The 13,384-nt window shown below is 39.8% G+C and overlaps 1 protein-coding gene across 4 annotated transcripts in view; it reads right to left on the bottom strand.

Annotated features, from left to right (window-relative positions):
* tpm3 (tropomyosin 3) overlaps positions 1-9,209 on the bottom strand; it is a 38,427-nt gene extending 29,218 nt beyond the window's left edge. For all 4 annotated transcript variants that reach the window (XM_071910595.2, XM_078290462.1, XM_078290463.1 and 1 more), the window contains exons 1-2: positions 8,994-9,209; positions 7,128-7,253 (exon numbers count right to left, since the gene is read on the bottom strand). In XM_071910595.2, coding sequence (XP_071766696.1) covers positions 7,128-7,253; positions 8,994-9,107 — 240 coding nt within the window. In that variant the 5' untranslated portion in view covers positions 9,108-9,209. The remainder of the gene's footprint in view (positions 1-7,127; positions 7,254-8,993) is intronic.
* Between the last annotated feature and the right edge of the window lie 4,175 nt (positions 9,210-13,384).

The raw sequence follows: 13,384 nt of genomic DNA, 5'->3' as shown, positions 1-13,384 counted from the left end.
ATGACTGATGAACCCATTGTATCCACCAGTGTAGTGGTTCAGTAATAACAATGCACAGCAGTGTGCATGTAGATTTTCCATTCTGGTCCTGCTCTTATCACTTTTCTTTATCTTTTTAATCTTCTGGCACAGTCTTTTAAAAATAAATGTGATTTTAATGCACTTTCACATATGTCTCTATTTTTCTTTTATTTATGTAAAGCACTTTGAATTGCCGTTGTGTATGAAATGTGCTATATAAATAAACTTGCCTTGCCTTGCCTTATCCTTTTGCACCTGCTAAGAAGACGGTGAAGAAGGTGTGCAGATATCTTGACCACTAGGCTGCTGTTACTGTAAAATAGTATTAAGTTTCTGTTTTGTGTACACCTTACAGTATTGTGCTGATATAGAAATGGTCACTGTACACTGTACTTTATTTGTACACATTTTGAGTAGATTTTGTATGTTACAGCGTCACTTAATCTTAAGTGATTACAGTAAATTTGATTATAGAGATCAAAATTTCTAATGGTGTCTTTACAGTAAGGTCAATGCAGAACAGAGAATGAATAGTGCATATGTACTGGTACACAGGATTTTTATATCACAGGGAATGCTTACAGTAGATCATTTTGTGAAGTTGAAAGGTTGAAAAACTCTTGCTCATTGCTATTTGGATAATCTAAATATTAGGAAATAACCATTGCATATTCTGTTTTGATGAGAATTATTTTTATTTGACGGCATGATTTAATAATGGCCATTTTTATTTTAAAATGCAGCAATGACCAAAATTCAACAGGGAACAAATCCAATGTTCTGATGCTAGGATAAACGTGTTGCATGATGTACTACCTCATTTGATGGTTATTTTTCTTTTCCATGCTATATGTGATTTTGAGCTCAAAACTAGGAGTACTGAACATTAATTGAGTTTTGCACTTTGAAGATCTCTTGTGAAAATTGAGTCAAAGCAATCATAAAATCTGTACATATGTCAGTGATCAGTAACTGGATCATTAATGCACGTATGTAATTACTCTAACTATAGTAAGTATATTACTTGGTCTCCAAAATATGTTTATATATGTTATATATGTTATATATTTTGTGTTACTATCATTATCCACAACCACTATGAATATATACCACTATAAATATATACTCTATGTATATACATAGTGGTTGCATGAGCAAATGTGCATGAAATTCTTTTTGGCCTCAGTAGAAGGTCTTATCAACTTGTACAGATAAGAAAGATAAGAAACCGTTTGTTTTATGGTTGTATTGCACAACACATACACACACACACACACACACACACACACACATACGTGCACACATAGTGTGCACGTATGTGTGTCCGTACATGCATTTGTGTTATAACTTCCACTATGTACAGCATTGAATAATGTACTCAATCAATGGAGTGAGGTTAATGTTTGGCTTTTGAGGACGTTCTTTCTAAAACCAGTTACATGGCTTATTTGTCACTGCTATATTCCTCTGTTGTCATCGGTATTTTTGTATTAAAAGCTGATAGGTAAGTGCTTCTACCAGGCCAGAGAACGTGAAGGATTGAGAAATCCTTCTGTGATCATCACTTCCTGTAACTCCCTTCCTCTTTCTCACTCCACCATCATTCGCAGGGCGAAGTCCAGGCTCAGAGTAGTACCAGCTCTTCAGCTGTTTTTTTCAACAGGGTTATGATCAGTTTACTTACAGTACAATACAATCAAAATCTAAATAGAACCTGTATGTCACCCACTCATGATATAATAGCCTTTATTCTCAATATTTCTTTCTAGAGTAGTTGTAAGACCATTTTATAGCAAACTGCAGTAGCAATTTGAAATTTCTTTTTTTTTTTTTTTTTGAGGAAAATGCATTTTCTGAATTGACTGAGTTGAAAGTTAATGGAACCACCCCTCTTCTTCAGTATGTTGAATGTGAAAGTGGTCTGATAGTCAAACTCTGATAGGCAAAGGAACAATTTAAAAAAGAAAAACTATCAACAATTCTGTACAATATGAGATGGTAAAAAAAATCCATGAAAACACCATGATGGTAGATTGGTCAGCATTTGGGCTTCAATATGGTTGAATATAGGATGTTGAAACTGTATATTCTATATACATGGTATACAGCATTGATAGTACTTACAGGCTGCAGTAACAGTTAGGGTTGTGTGTTTCTAAACACTTTGCAGACTGTCGTAGCAGCATATGTGGGTTGATTTCCAATCAATGTGTGTCTGGTCTTGACCACTAGATGTCACCATAGACTTGCTACAGGCTTTGATTATCTCTGACCTGCAGCACTAGAGCAGGGATGGGCAACATGGTTCATTGAGGTCTGCAGGTTTTTAATTCAACCAATCACTACTGCAGCTGATTTCATTAAAGAGGAGGAACAAATTAGTTAAATCAGCTGTTGTCCATCCCTGGACTAGGGGATTGGTTCGTTTCAGCCACTCCAGTGAACTCAGAGCAGTTAGTCAGTCAGACCGAACAGGAGCTGGTCTGAGATCTGTTCATTTTCACTTTGCTTTTTGCTCTGAATATATTGTGCATTGTGAACACAAAATGGGCCAAGTTTGCTTCGCTTTTTGCAACTTGGTTTTCAGTGCTTAAAAATCACATGATATCAGTCCACTGGAGCACAGCAAGACTGGTGGACGAGGAAGAAGCTCCTGCTCTCCTTTATATATGGAATAAGAGCTGTCTACAAGGTAGAAAACATGAAGGCTTTCCTCCAGCTTTCTGAAAGCCAGGAAACTTTGAGGGGCTTTGATAGACCCCTCTGCATTTCACAGGGTGAAATGTTGACCTGCAAAGTGATGAAGGTATACTCTCTCATTCTTACCCATACTGGCTCTATCACAGAAGGGGCACAGACAGAGACATACTCTAACAAAGTGGTATTTGATAATTACATTACATTGCACACAGACCTATTGCACAGTATTAAGGCTGCACTGGGAAACGAGAGGTAACTGTTTGAAAAGCATCTGAAAACTGTTTCAACTTCAATACAAGAAATCCTGTAAGGTGACATCAGTAAACTGCCCCAGCCCCATCGGTGTATGCTGCTTTATACCAAAGGATACCAAAGGGACAAGAGAGGAAAAGATCTAACGTTGATGAATCCATCTTCCTCTGGACAGAACACTTACTCGCTGTTTAGGAGACACTTTGGGATTTCACTCTTAAGTTTCGTTTCATCACTTGACTGTGTGGAGAAAATTTCCCATTAGTGACCATAAAATTTGGGTAAGTAGGGTTTCTTCTAAATCATGTGGCATCATGGGGACGCTCAATTGCAGCCCCGCTTTGTGATCTAGACTGATGGCTGGATTTTTACATAAAAATCTTACCTAGTGCAGCTTTAACATTTAGCATTACACTTCATAGAGATGGAAGCAGTGTTAGTGAGTCCAGTAACAGCGATGACCTCAAGCTTGACAGGGCTCCAACTGATGAGGGAAGCCCTGAGCCAAATCCAAAGTTACAAGTGCTCATAAAGCTATTATGTCCATATCTTTCTTTGGAAGTTTTCGTTTTGCTTTGTTTGCTTGGTTTGCAAGTTATCCAAAATATTACCATATCCTTCAGTATGGACATTTCATTTAAAGAGTGACTTGATTTTGATTTATTGTATTTATATACATTGCTTGCTAAATGTATGACCAGATATTTATACTCCAATTTATGTGTCTCATCAGCCCATGTATCTGTTTTTTCTACATTGTGTGTTTTAATAAATCACCATTCACCAGACTTATATGGAGCCTTCCTCATTCATATTCTGGCATGCCCCATAGTCACCAGCTTATCCTAAATTCCTATGTAGTAGAGGTGTTTTGGTTTTATGAACTAATGAAATCAAATATGCTTAATTGTAAATGGTAAGTAGTAGGTAGAGATGGTGGCAGCAATAAAGGGCAATTCTGAAGTGTACACATCATCGAAGGCCAGAAAATCAGCAGGACTTTCTGCCCTTCAAACAGGGACGTCACTGCCTACAGGAGCATGGGAACAGCTCTATAATATTTAACTTATGTGTACAGTGTATTAAAGCATTTGTTTAAACCTGCAATAAGCAATACCATACCTTATAACCAATCCTGAAACTTATATGTGATATGTGCAGATTTCATTAAGACATAATGATATAAACCAATATCCACACATGTGGGCCAGCTGTGTTGCTGTTTTCACCTCTTTTCTAAAGCTTGTTGTCAAATTCCGCTCTGGCGAATTCGATGAAGCGAGCTAGTAAACTTGTTAAACTAGTAAACTTGCTACCTAGCTCTTCACTTACATGTCATTGTGGGACATGTAACCTTCAGCGGGAGAAAATTCAGTCAAAGCGAGACTGTTAACCGGCGGCGCTTCTCAGACTGTACGTTTAGCTTAGCTATTAGCATTTATCCTTCAATTTGTCCTTATAGGCCTCCGTAGTGCACTAGCTTTGCTGTGCTATTTACAAATGTGTTGCGGTTTTTGTTGCCCTCTAGTGGTCAGAAAAATTGCTTATTGCAGCTTTAATACAGGTGCATTGTATGGCTTTTTATTTATTTATTTTTTCTTCATTTGGTGTTGCCATATCCTGCAGCCAACATCCTTTCAAAATTACCTTGCAAATACAGTAGAATAAGACGCCTAAAATTAGACTAAATACAATCTCTATTCACTCTCAGGAACACTTTTGAAGGTCAAAAATACTTTTGTGGAGGATGAAATTTGGTCCATGGGCCCAATTTTGGGCAGCCATCATATACAGTTATGCACTTTTAAGATTTTGTATTTTTATGAATCCCAATTATGTGTGTGTGGCGGACTGTATGGACATTATACACCATAATCTGTGGTTTGGGTATGTTTAACACATGCAGTTATATTGTGTGCTTCTCAGGGTTAAGGAGACACGGTCCCTTTAAGAAAGTCTGGTTTTCTGAGTGATGTCAGCTCGACATAGGGTTGTTGTGTTTTTGGGCAGCGCGATGTAAAAAGTCTTGCTCTGTGGGTTTCAAATAAATGACACACGAGTTGGTGTAGTCAACGAGAGAAGTTGTCCGTCTCCACATTCCTGCCACTTCTACATGTGCATCTTTTTGTACATATTTACTGTCAATATATCTGGTCCCGGCTGTAGATGTCATACATTTACTCTCTGACATTTACTTTCTGTATACACGCAATATCACGTTCCTCACATATGATCACATATCATAGCAATATATTTTATGGAATCACTGGCATCTTACCATATGTTTATAAGGACTATATAATAAAGCCCTGGAACCAAACTTTTTTGTAGCACATATATGTGTTGATACAGTAAGTGGACTCATGGACCTGACTGATTGCAGGATGGTGATGAACCAGTGTGATCAACACACTGGAACAAACCCCATCTATAAAATGCTGTGATGATGCTAATCATATTGACACGGGTAACACACACACATAAAAGAAGACACACTAACAGACTGCGAGTTCAACCTCTCCAAGTATTTTGTCCTGGGCATTCTGTTCATTCTCTGTAGGCAGAACAATGGCTTTGGTGACAGCTGTACTTTCTATATACAGTATGTAGAGTCTGAAATAAATTCTTCTGCACTGACTCAGGATGAACTCAGTCACTGACAGAATGAATAAAGGACTAAGAGATTAAAGACTGGACAGTTTTCAATTATTTTCTCCAATGGTTTTCAAATGGCACAAGAGAGGCTGTGCCGTTTGTTCAACAAAAGTGTCCAGCAAGCTTTCCATATTGCAGAAACAGGCATGGAGCTGACCCTAGGACAATATGATAGCCAAGGTCATTTTTTTCTCATGATACATGTTTAAGGCACTCTGGGTTAGCTTGTGAGTAAGGCCACAATTCTGAATTGAAATACTATCAAAGATGTATTATGCTGTTGGATTCTGAAAAATGATATGATAAACAACTTGTAGTGTCCATTGTACTCATATACTCAGTGGTGCCATTCTCAAAACGAGTTGGGTGAGAGAGGGAGATGGTAAAAATCATGTTTTGAGGTTTTTAGAAAACAAGCTGTGACTATCAGCCCATGGACAGTTCTGGGTGTTTACAGTACTTACATCTTCAGTGTTTTAGTGCTAATTCATTTAGTGCAAATGGCGTGTGACTAAGGGGAGACAAAGCCTAGCACATACTGTGTCCCTAAAATGGACTGGGACCATGGTTAAGCTAACTGTCAAGGCTGAGTGGCTGACATCATGGCCAAAATAGGGCTCTGAATCCCCCAACAGCTGCGACGGGTAAATGGAGACAATGAGGGGAATGGAAGGGAGGGGAGAAGCAAGGAATCAGCCCTCCTTGTTTTACGCTGGCAACTTCAGAGTCCTTATGGTGTGTGTGTTCGGGGCTTTACTTACAGTGTGCCATATATGAGCAGATACTGAGCCTGTGATATTTTGGAGTTTGCTAAGTGGGTCTTCCCGCGGTATTGCCTTCCACCTTATTTGTTCCTCTACCTTATAGGCTCACTTTAGTATTGCAGGATAGAAATGATAGAACAAAATGGACATCAGGAGGGAGAAAGCATGGAGAAATGTCTTTCCTCAGGCCTGCTCTATGTAATATTGTTGGTGAGTGAGGAAGGACAGACATTATGATCCCAACAAGCGTGACCAAAATAAATTATGTGCTAATATGCACCGACGTTGAACAATCATAGAGGGAGAAATCCATCGTTGAAGAGGCAGAGGTACCAATTTCCCCACCAACAGTAACCTCAATAGCTTACATCAGAATGCAATGCAGCCACAAGACATGTTGCGTTTTGAGTAAGGGCATGGGTCGTTGTGGGAAATGCAGGAAATCACTAATTGAAGTAGAACTAGAGGAGGCCGGTTGAGAGAAAGTGGTAGACCAAAAAAGTAATGATGATGATATCTAACAGTGTATGAGTATCAGAGAGTGAGTAAATGGTAAGTTGGTAAGTGGTAAATATTATTTGTTCATAATATTCCTGGTGAAAGAAGGTTAAAAACTAAAACTAAATAAAAACTAAATAAAAGGTAGCTCATATGGTGTACACATTCTCCAGCAAAACCTGGTCATGGTAGTCCTAACTAGAGTTCTTCCCATGCTTCATCGCTAGTATTACTCACATCAGCGGCCTTCTTGTCGGCCACCTCCAGCTTCTCCTGGGCATCCTTCAGGGCCTCCGAGTATTTATCAAGCTCATCCTCTGTCCCCTTCAGCTTCTTCTGCATCTGCAGCAACTCATCTTCATGCTGATGGAGAGAGCGGTCAAACACAGTCAGCAGTGATTGCTGATTACCTGCTTAATTTTTGTAATCAGTAAACGTAATGCCCTGGAATATTCAAATTCTTTTATGTATTCCACTTACTATGAGACACTTTTGAGTAACTTTGAATATCCAGTTAAACAATTCCTTTAAGTACCAATTTACAGATTGTAATTTGTGTTATTATCGTCATCATCAATAACCAGTATCAACCACAGAGATGTAAATTTAAGTCATTGGCTATAATCTTACAATCTCAATGTCTTTTTTCCTTCAAACATGCCTTTAAGTAATCTAATACATTGAGGTGATGTCTTTTTGTTATATTCTTTACCATTATAATATTGGTGTGCTGCTTTCTTTCAACTTGAACTCTGATCATTGAAGTCCAGCACCCAGCTACAAAGTAGCCTGTTTCTATTTTGTAATCTAATACATTATTGCACATTTTTCCTGTACCTGTAATGTAAGTATTGTGTTTTTACTGTAATTGTAATGGATTAGAGTTATGGTTTTGTAATGAGACTACGGTAAATTTATAACATGTAATTCCCTACTCCCCAACCCAGGGAGTTAGAAAGGTGTACAGAGATTAAAGGTTGACATTCAAGCTGAGGTGTGAGGTTTTGTTTATAATTGTAATAGACAATTTTTGATTCATGACAGGATGGCAACTTTATGTAAGTGTTTTTCACAAGCTCAGACTGTCCTCATCCAAATATTTATGTGTACATATATATATATGTTCGTCTCTCTAAATAGATCACAAATGTAATGAAGAAGCCGTTGATTGCAAATCAGCCCTTTACTTGTTCTACTTAAGTCATTGCTAACTATAATCCTTAGTTCAGCGCAAAACAAATCTGCCATTCAGATGTCTCAGTATCCTCTCTTAGCTACCATCTCTCTCCAGGCATAGGTGACTGCTACATCACTTACCCTTCAACACCAGGTTCTGTCTCTGGAAACGTAAATAGCAGCTAGAGTTTCTGGTAGGCAGCACAAGCACTGGCATGGCCCCAGTTTTCCAGGTTACCCCCCCCCTCCCCCTTCCCCACTTGGGACATGCAGTTGCTACAGATTGATGACAACACTGACCTATTCTTGAACATAGCCTTGATCCAATCCATTGTTAGTAACATGATAAAGGTTCAATTTCTGAAATGTGCTGTACCCTTATCTCGAGTCAGAGATGTGATTTATGCCTACCCAATTGTCAATTGTTTCAAAAAATGGCATTACTCATTTTCTTACTCTTTTTACAAGTTATACTGAAAATAATTATATCCATGTAAATATTCCTCCACAATTTGAATAAGTCACTTTGGAAAGGGTAACCTAAGTGCCGTGTTTACTTTACGGAGTGGATCATAAGTTAGAGAATGGACAAATACAGTTTTGGAAATTAACTCTAGATATCATAGATACAGATATGACAAAATTATACATTTAAGATTAGGTACAGCCATACATTGCTGTAAAATTATCATTAAGACTCTGACTCAAAGATTTAAACTCCCCAAACCCACCCACAGGTTGGTACAGTGATTATATAAGGCTGGCTTCTCATGCTGATCACTCTCTCCTCAGAGAACTCATATCCTGGACCCTTTTGCCTCACACCAATTGGATAAGATTATTCTGAAGTAACTGCTAGATGGAACGTGCATTTTTGTGTTGTGGATCTTTAAAATCATGTTATGTGCGACCGTCATCATGGCCCACCTGCTTGCTCCTTTCCTCAGCTGCTTTCTTGTCAGTCTCAGCTTGTTCAGCCTGGTCTAGCGCGTTCTCCTTGTCCAACTTCAGCATAAGCATCTTCTTTTTGATGGCTTCCATTTTGGTAGAGGTTTGTTGGGCTTATCGGCCAAGTGCAAAGTGTAGAGGGGGGAGGACAAATGGATGGAGGAAAAATACCTGAGAGCTCAGCAGACTGGAGGAGAGACCAAACTCCGACAAGGATAGAGGGAGAGCATTTATATCACAGAAGAAGAGATGGACACTCCCACTTCTAAGCCCCTCATCCTTTATCCCTATGGCCACACCCACCTCTATCCTCCAAAATTACAATTCGTCTGGTTGGTAAACCTATTTCCTGTGACACCAGCCACCCCTCATTCCACCCACCACCACTGACTTTTGCACCATCTTACTTTTTATCAATAAATTTTTTTTTTAAATTATTATCATTCTTAGATTGCCAAAGAACTAACAGACTTGCTCTTTTTCTATCTAATTCCATTAGCATTTCCTTTCCTTGTGCTATTCCAAAGTGAAGAAAAAGAGAGAATAGGAAGATAAGAAATAAAAGGAAGCTGACAACAGCTTTGACAGTGACAGAAGGCACCATAAAACAAAGTGGGTCTTTCTATTTCTGTCTGAAACACACAGTACTCAAATTACAGACTGAATTAAGGACGGATGTGAGTGCTACAGGAGAAAAAAGGCACCTGTTAGATGTGATTTAGTGGTCGACACCCTAACTACACCAATAGTGTTGACGCTTTTAGTTTCCAGGTGTATGATTTGTGTTCATCATGAGATCATGAGCAGATTCAGTTGTTGTGTTATCTCCAAGATGTTTTGAATTAATTTGGCATCCTGAATATCTAAAAACAAGAATGCACCACTCCGTTTGATATAAGACACTTACCATCAATTCAAAGTGAATATTATGAAAATCCATTGTTAAAAATAGCCTTCCTATTTTATTTCTACTTCCTTCTTATGGTCACTATGCAGTTAAACAACAGCTGTTACTGCCATGGAGCGAGCACTGTTACAGTCACAAATCCATTTGACTCCATTTGACTCTGAAGTTGACAGCCAAAGACATAGGGGGTAGGGTTAAGGTTTTAGTGGCATCTAGCAAGGTTACCATAACTGCTAAAGGTCAAGTATGTGTCAAGTTTTGAAGCAAGGCTCAGAGGTCTAGCAAACATTTAGTTTTGGAGGAAGAGCAAGAGTCATATTCAAAAATTGATGTACTCATTTAATAGGTTCCATAGCAAGAAAAAGGCTAAATAATTATTTGGTGCTCAGAATGATTTTAATTGTGGCCAATTAATGCTATGTACTGAAAGTGCACTAAGTGTTTACTTTGCAGTGTTTGAGATGTGCAAGAAATGCCTGAGATTTCACTTTGCAAAATGACACTACTGACTTTCAACTTGAGTAAAAGCAGTGTTCAAGATTGAATATGCTTTAATTCATGACTGAAATCACAAGTCTGCCCTCAGGCATAATATAGGCAATAATGGCCAGAAGAGGCTATATTTGAGGAGTACCTCAGGCACTTGCTTTTTTATTAACAGTGAGACAGAAGAGCACATACAAACTCATACTGGGGAGAAATGCCTGTCCCGTAACTCTATTCCATCACCTGGCCTGCCATGCCTATAACTGGGTGTATCCTAGTGATGGATAGTGTACAGGGGGACTGGGAATCACACTAAAGGGCCAGGGGGGTGACTATGCCAGTTATTCCCCCCACTAGGCCCCACTTGGGATATTAATACACATCTCTTGGCTGACATTGTCCGCAGGATTAGAATAAGGGAGTGTGTGTGTGTGTGTGTGTCTGTATGTGTGTGTAAAAGACACATACAGACATGAACACAGAAATAGAGAAAGACAAAGAGTCAAGATGGTGGGAAGTGGCAGAGATGGTTGTAATTGGCTGCCTTAAAATATCGCAGAGCATGTTTCACTGGGGTTTGAGATCTGAACTACTGTCTCGGCGCCATCAATGCCTCTCCCCAGCCTCTCCATCTCTGCCACCTAGGTGAGAAGGGAGTTATGGAAGCTCCAGGCAAGGCTGCAAGTCATGATGGCATCAGCAAGGTGTCAGCCAGCTCCTCCTCCTGCCTTGTCCCAGTGCCCAAGAAGAGTTGCCCCAGTGTCTTGTCCCAGTGGCAATGACACATATAATGAATACCTATGAGAGGCTGGTGACTCCTTGGACCCCCTCCACAATTTGAATACGACATACACAGGTATGGATGATCTTATACCAACCCCAACAGCCTTATTCTCACCTGGAGATGCCGGGAAGCATGTTGAGAATCATGTACTTTGATTTCTCCAGTGATTTCCACACTATCCAGCTGCTCCTGCTCAGGGAGAAGCTCAGAGTGATGCAAGTGGACAATACCATAGTGTCCTAGAATATGGGCGCTTTCACACCTGAGAGTCCACTTCCTTGGTTTGCACCTGACGCAAGAATGATACATCGTTTCTTTTTTCAGCTGGTCTGGTTCGCTTTCACAAAGCCAAAAATCAAACGGTCCAGAGCTTGTAAACAAAGCCATGTAGTTGAAAATATTGTTTGATTATTGGTCAGTTAGCAGGTAAAAATACAACAAAACCCTCGCAACTTCTGCCTATACTATATCTTACATCATGGAGCAATGTCAGGTTCTGTTCATGTTGGTCTTGATTTGGTGGCAGATCAAGAATTGGTCTGCACCAGGGTTCGATTAGGGTGTTCACACCACCCCAAATGATTCGAACCAAGGGGGTAAACGCTGCTGGGTTTGATTCAAATGGACTAAACGAGACTGGTGTGAAAGCACCCTATATGTCATATAGTCCATATTCCAGGACACAGTTTGTCTGCCTCCAGAGCAGTGTGTTAGACATGCTGCAGAGTAACATGGGGAGTTAGTGGAACTGTGCTGTCATGCATGAGTGAGGGCAATAAGGAGAAGTACAGGAGTCTGTTGGAGAGAGTCAGGTAGATCAAGGAGAATCATCTGCAGCTCAACACCAGTATCACCAAGGATCTGGTAGTGGATTTCCAACTCACTCCTGTCACCATCCAGGTTGAGTAGGTAGAGATGGTTGAGTCCTACAAGTACCTGGTGGACTGGACTGATAACATAAAGGCACTGTACAAGAGACGGCAGGGCAGACTGTTCTTCTTGAGGAGGCTGAGGTCTTTCAATAAATGTAACAGACTACTTAACATGTTCTACCAATCAGTGGTGGCCAGTACACTCTTCTTTACTGGTGTGTGCTGTGGAGGCAACATTAAGGCTGGGAATGCAGGCAGGATTAACAAACTGGTCAAAAGGCTGGCTCTGTTATGGACTGGTAAAACCAACTGGTTAAAAGGCTGGTTCTGTTGTAGACTGGGTAGGGCTACTCAGAGAGTGATCCCCATACCAGGACTCACAGGCCTGCAATGGCTGCAGAGAGCAGGGTTTAAATATCACTATCAGCAGACATCAACAGGATACAGGTAGGAGACAATACAAAGCGGGCCAATTAAGGGTAATTTATGCTTCTGTGTCGAACCTACGTCATAGGTATAGCATATGTACAGCATAGGTACAACGTAGGTACAGCAAAGTCCGCAGAGGCAGCCGCTGTGCAGCCCCCTTTGTATTTCCTCCTACCTGTATCCGGTTGATGTCCGCCAATAGCGAACACAATGGAGCAAATATATTCATTGATAGGACACCTCATCTCCAAATTATAAATTGAATTTGTGGTGAGAATTATCCTAGAACATGAGTTTCAGAGAAAGTTAGGTTACTGAATAAATCATGGTTCTGTTTCGGCTTTTTTACTAGGTGGAGAGGTGGGTCAGTGCCCAGTGATAACTAGCCCTCCTTTTTACCAGCATGTCATCTTCACACAAAATTTATATTTTCGGCTTTATGCCAGTATAAATTCTCAGTGTAAAGACAGCTCCAAAAGTATAACAGTATAATCCAAATGTTCTGAAGTGAAACGATTGCACTGTGAGTCCAAAAGTCCAATATTTACATCATTATCTCCTAGATTTTCCCCACTTGGTCTACCTCACCACACAGCCCCAACTGTAGCAAGCTGATGCTGCCTTCAAATGCTGTCAGAAAGAGCAACCCAAAAAACTTAAGCAACCCAAAAAACTGTTAAATACAAATGGGAAAGTCTAATTTTACATGATAACCAAGATGCCATGATGTGACATTCTCACTCTTTGTTGAACATTTAGCTGAGGTGTCACGCATATACAACTTTTAGCCAGTAAACTTAAAGGCCCATATCGTGTAAAACAGGATTTCCCTTGCCTCTTTGATTATAAAGGAGTTGGATGTGCTATCTAAACATTGTGAAAGTATCAAAAC

Source organism: Centroberyx gerrardi, chromosome 19 (genome assembly GCF_048128805.1).
Source record: "Centroberyx gerrardi isolate f3 chromosome 19, fCenGer3.hap1.cur.20231027, whole genome shotgun sequence".
Taxonomy (NCBI): Eukaryota; Metazoa; Chordata; class Actinopteri; order Beryciformes; family Berycidae; genus Centroberyx; species Centroberyx gerrardi.
The sequence above is the reverse complement of the archived record's forward strand: the minus strand, read 5'-3'. Positions and strand labels throughout refer to the sequence as shown.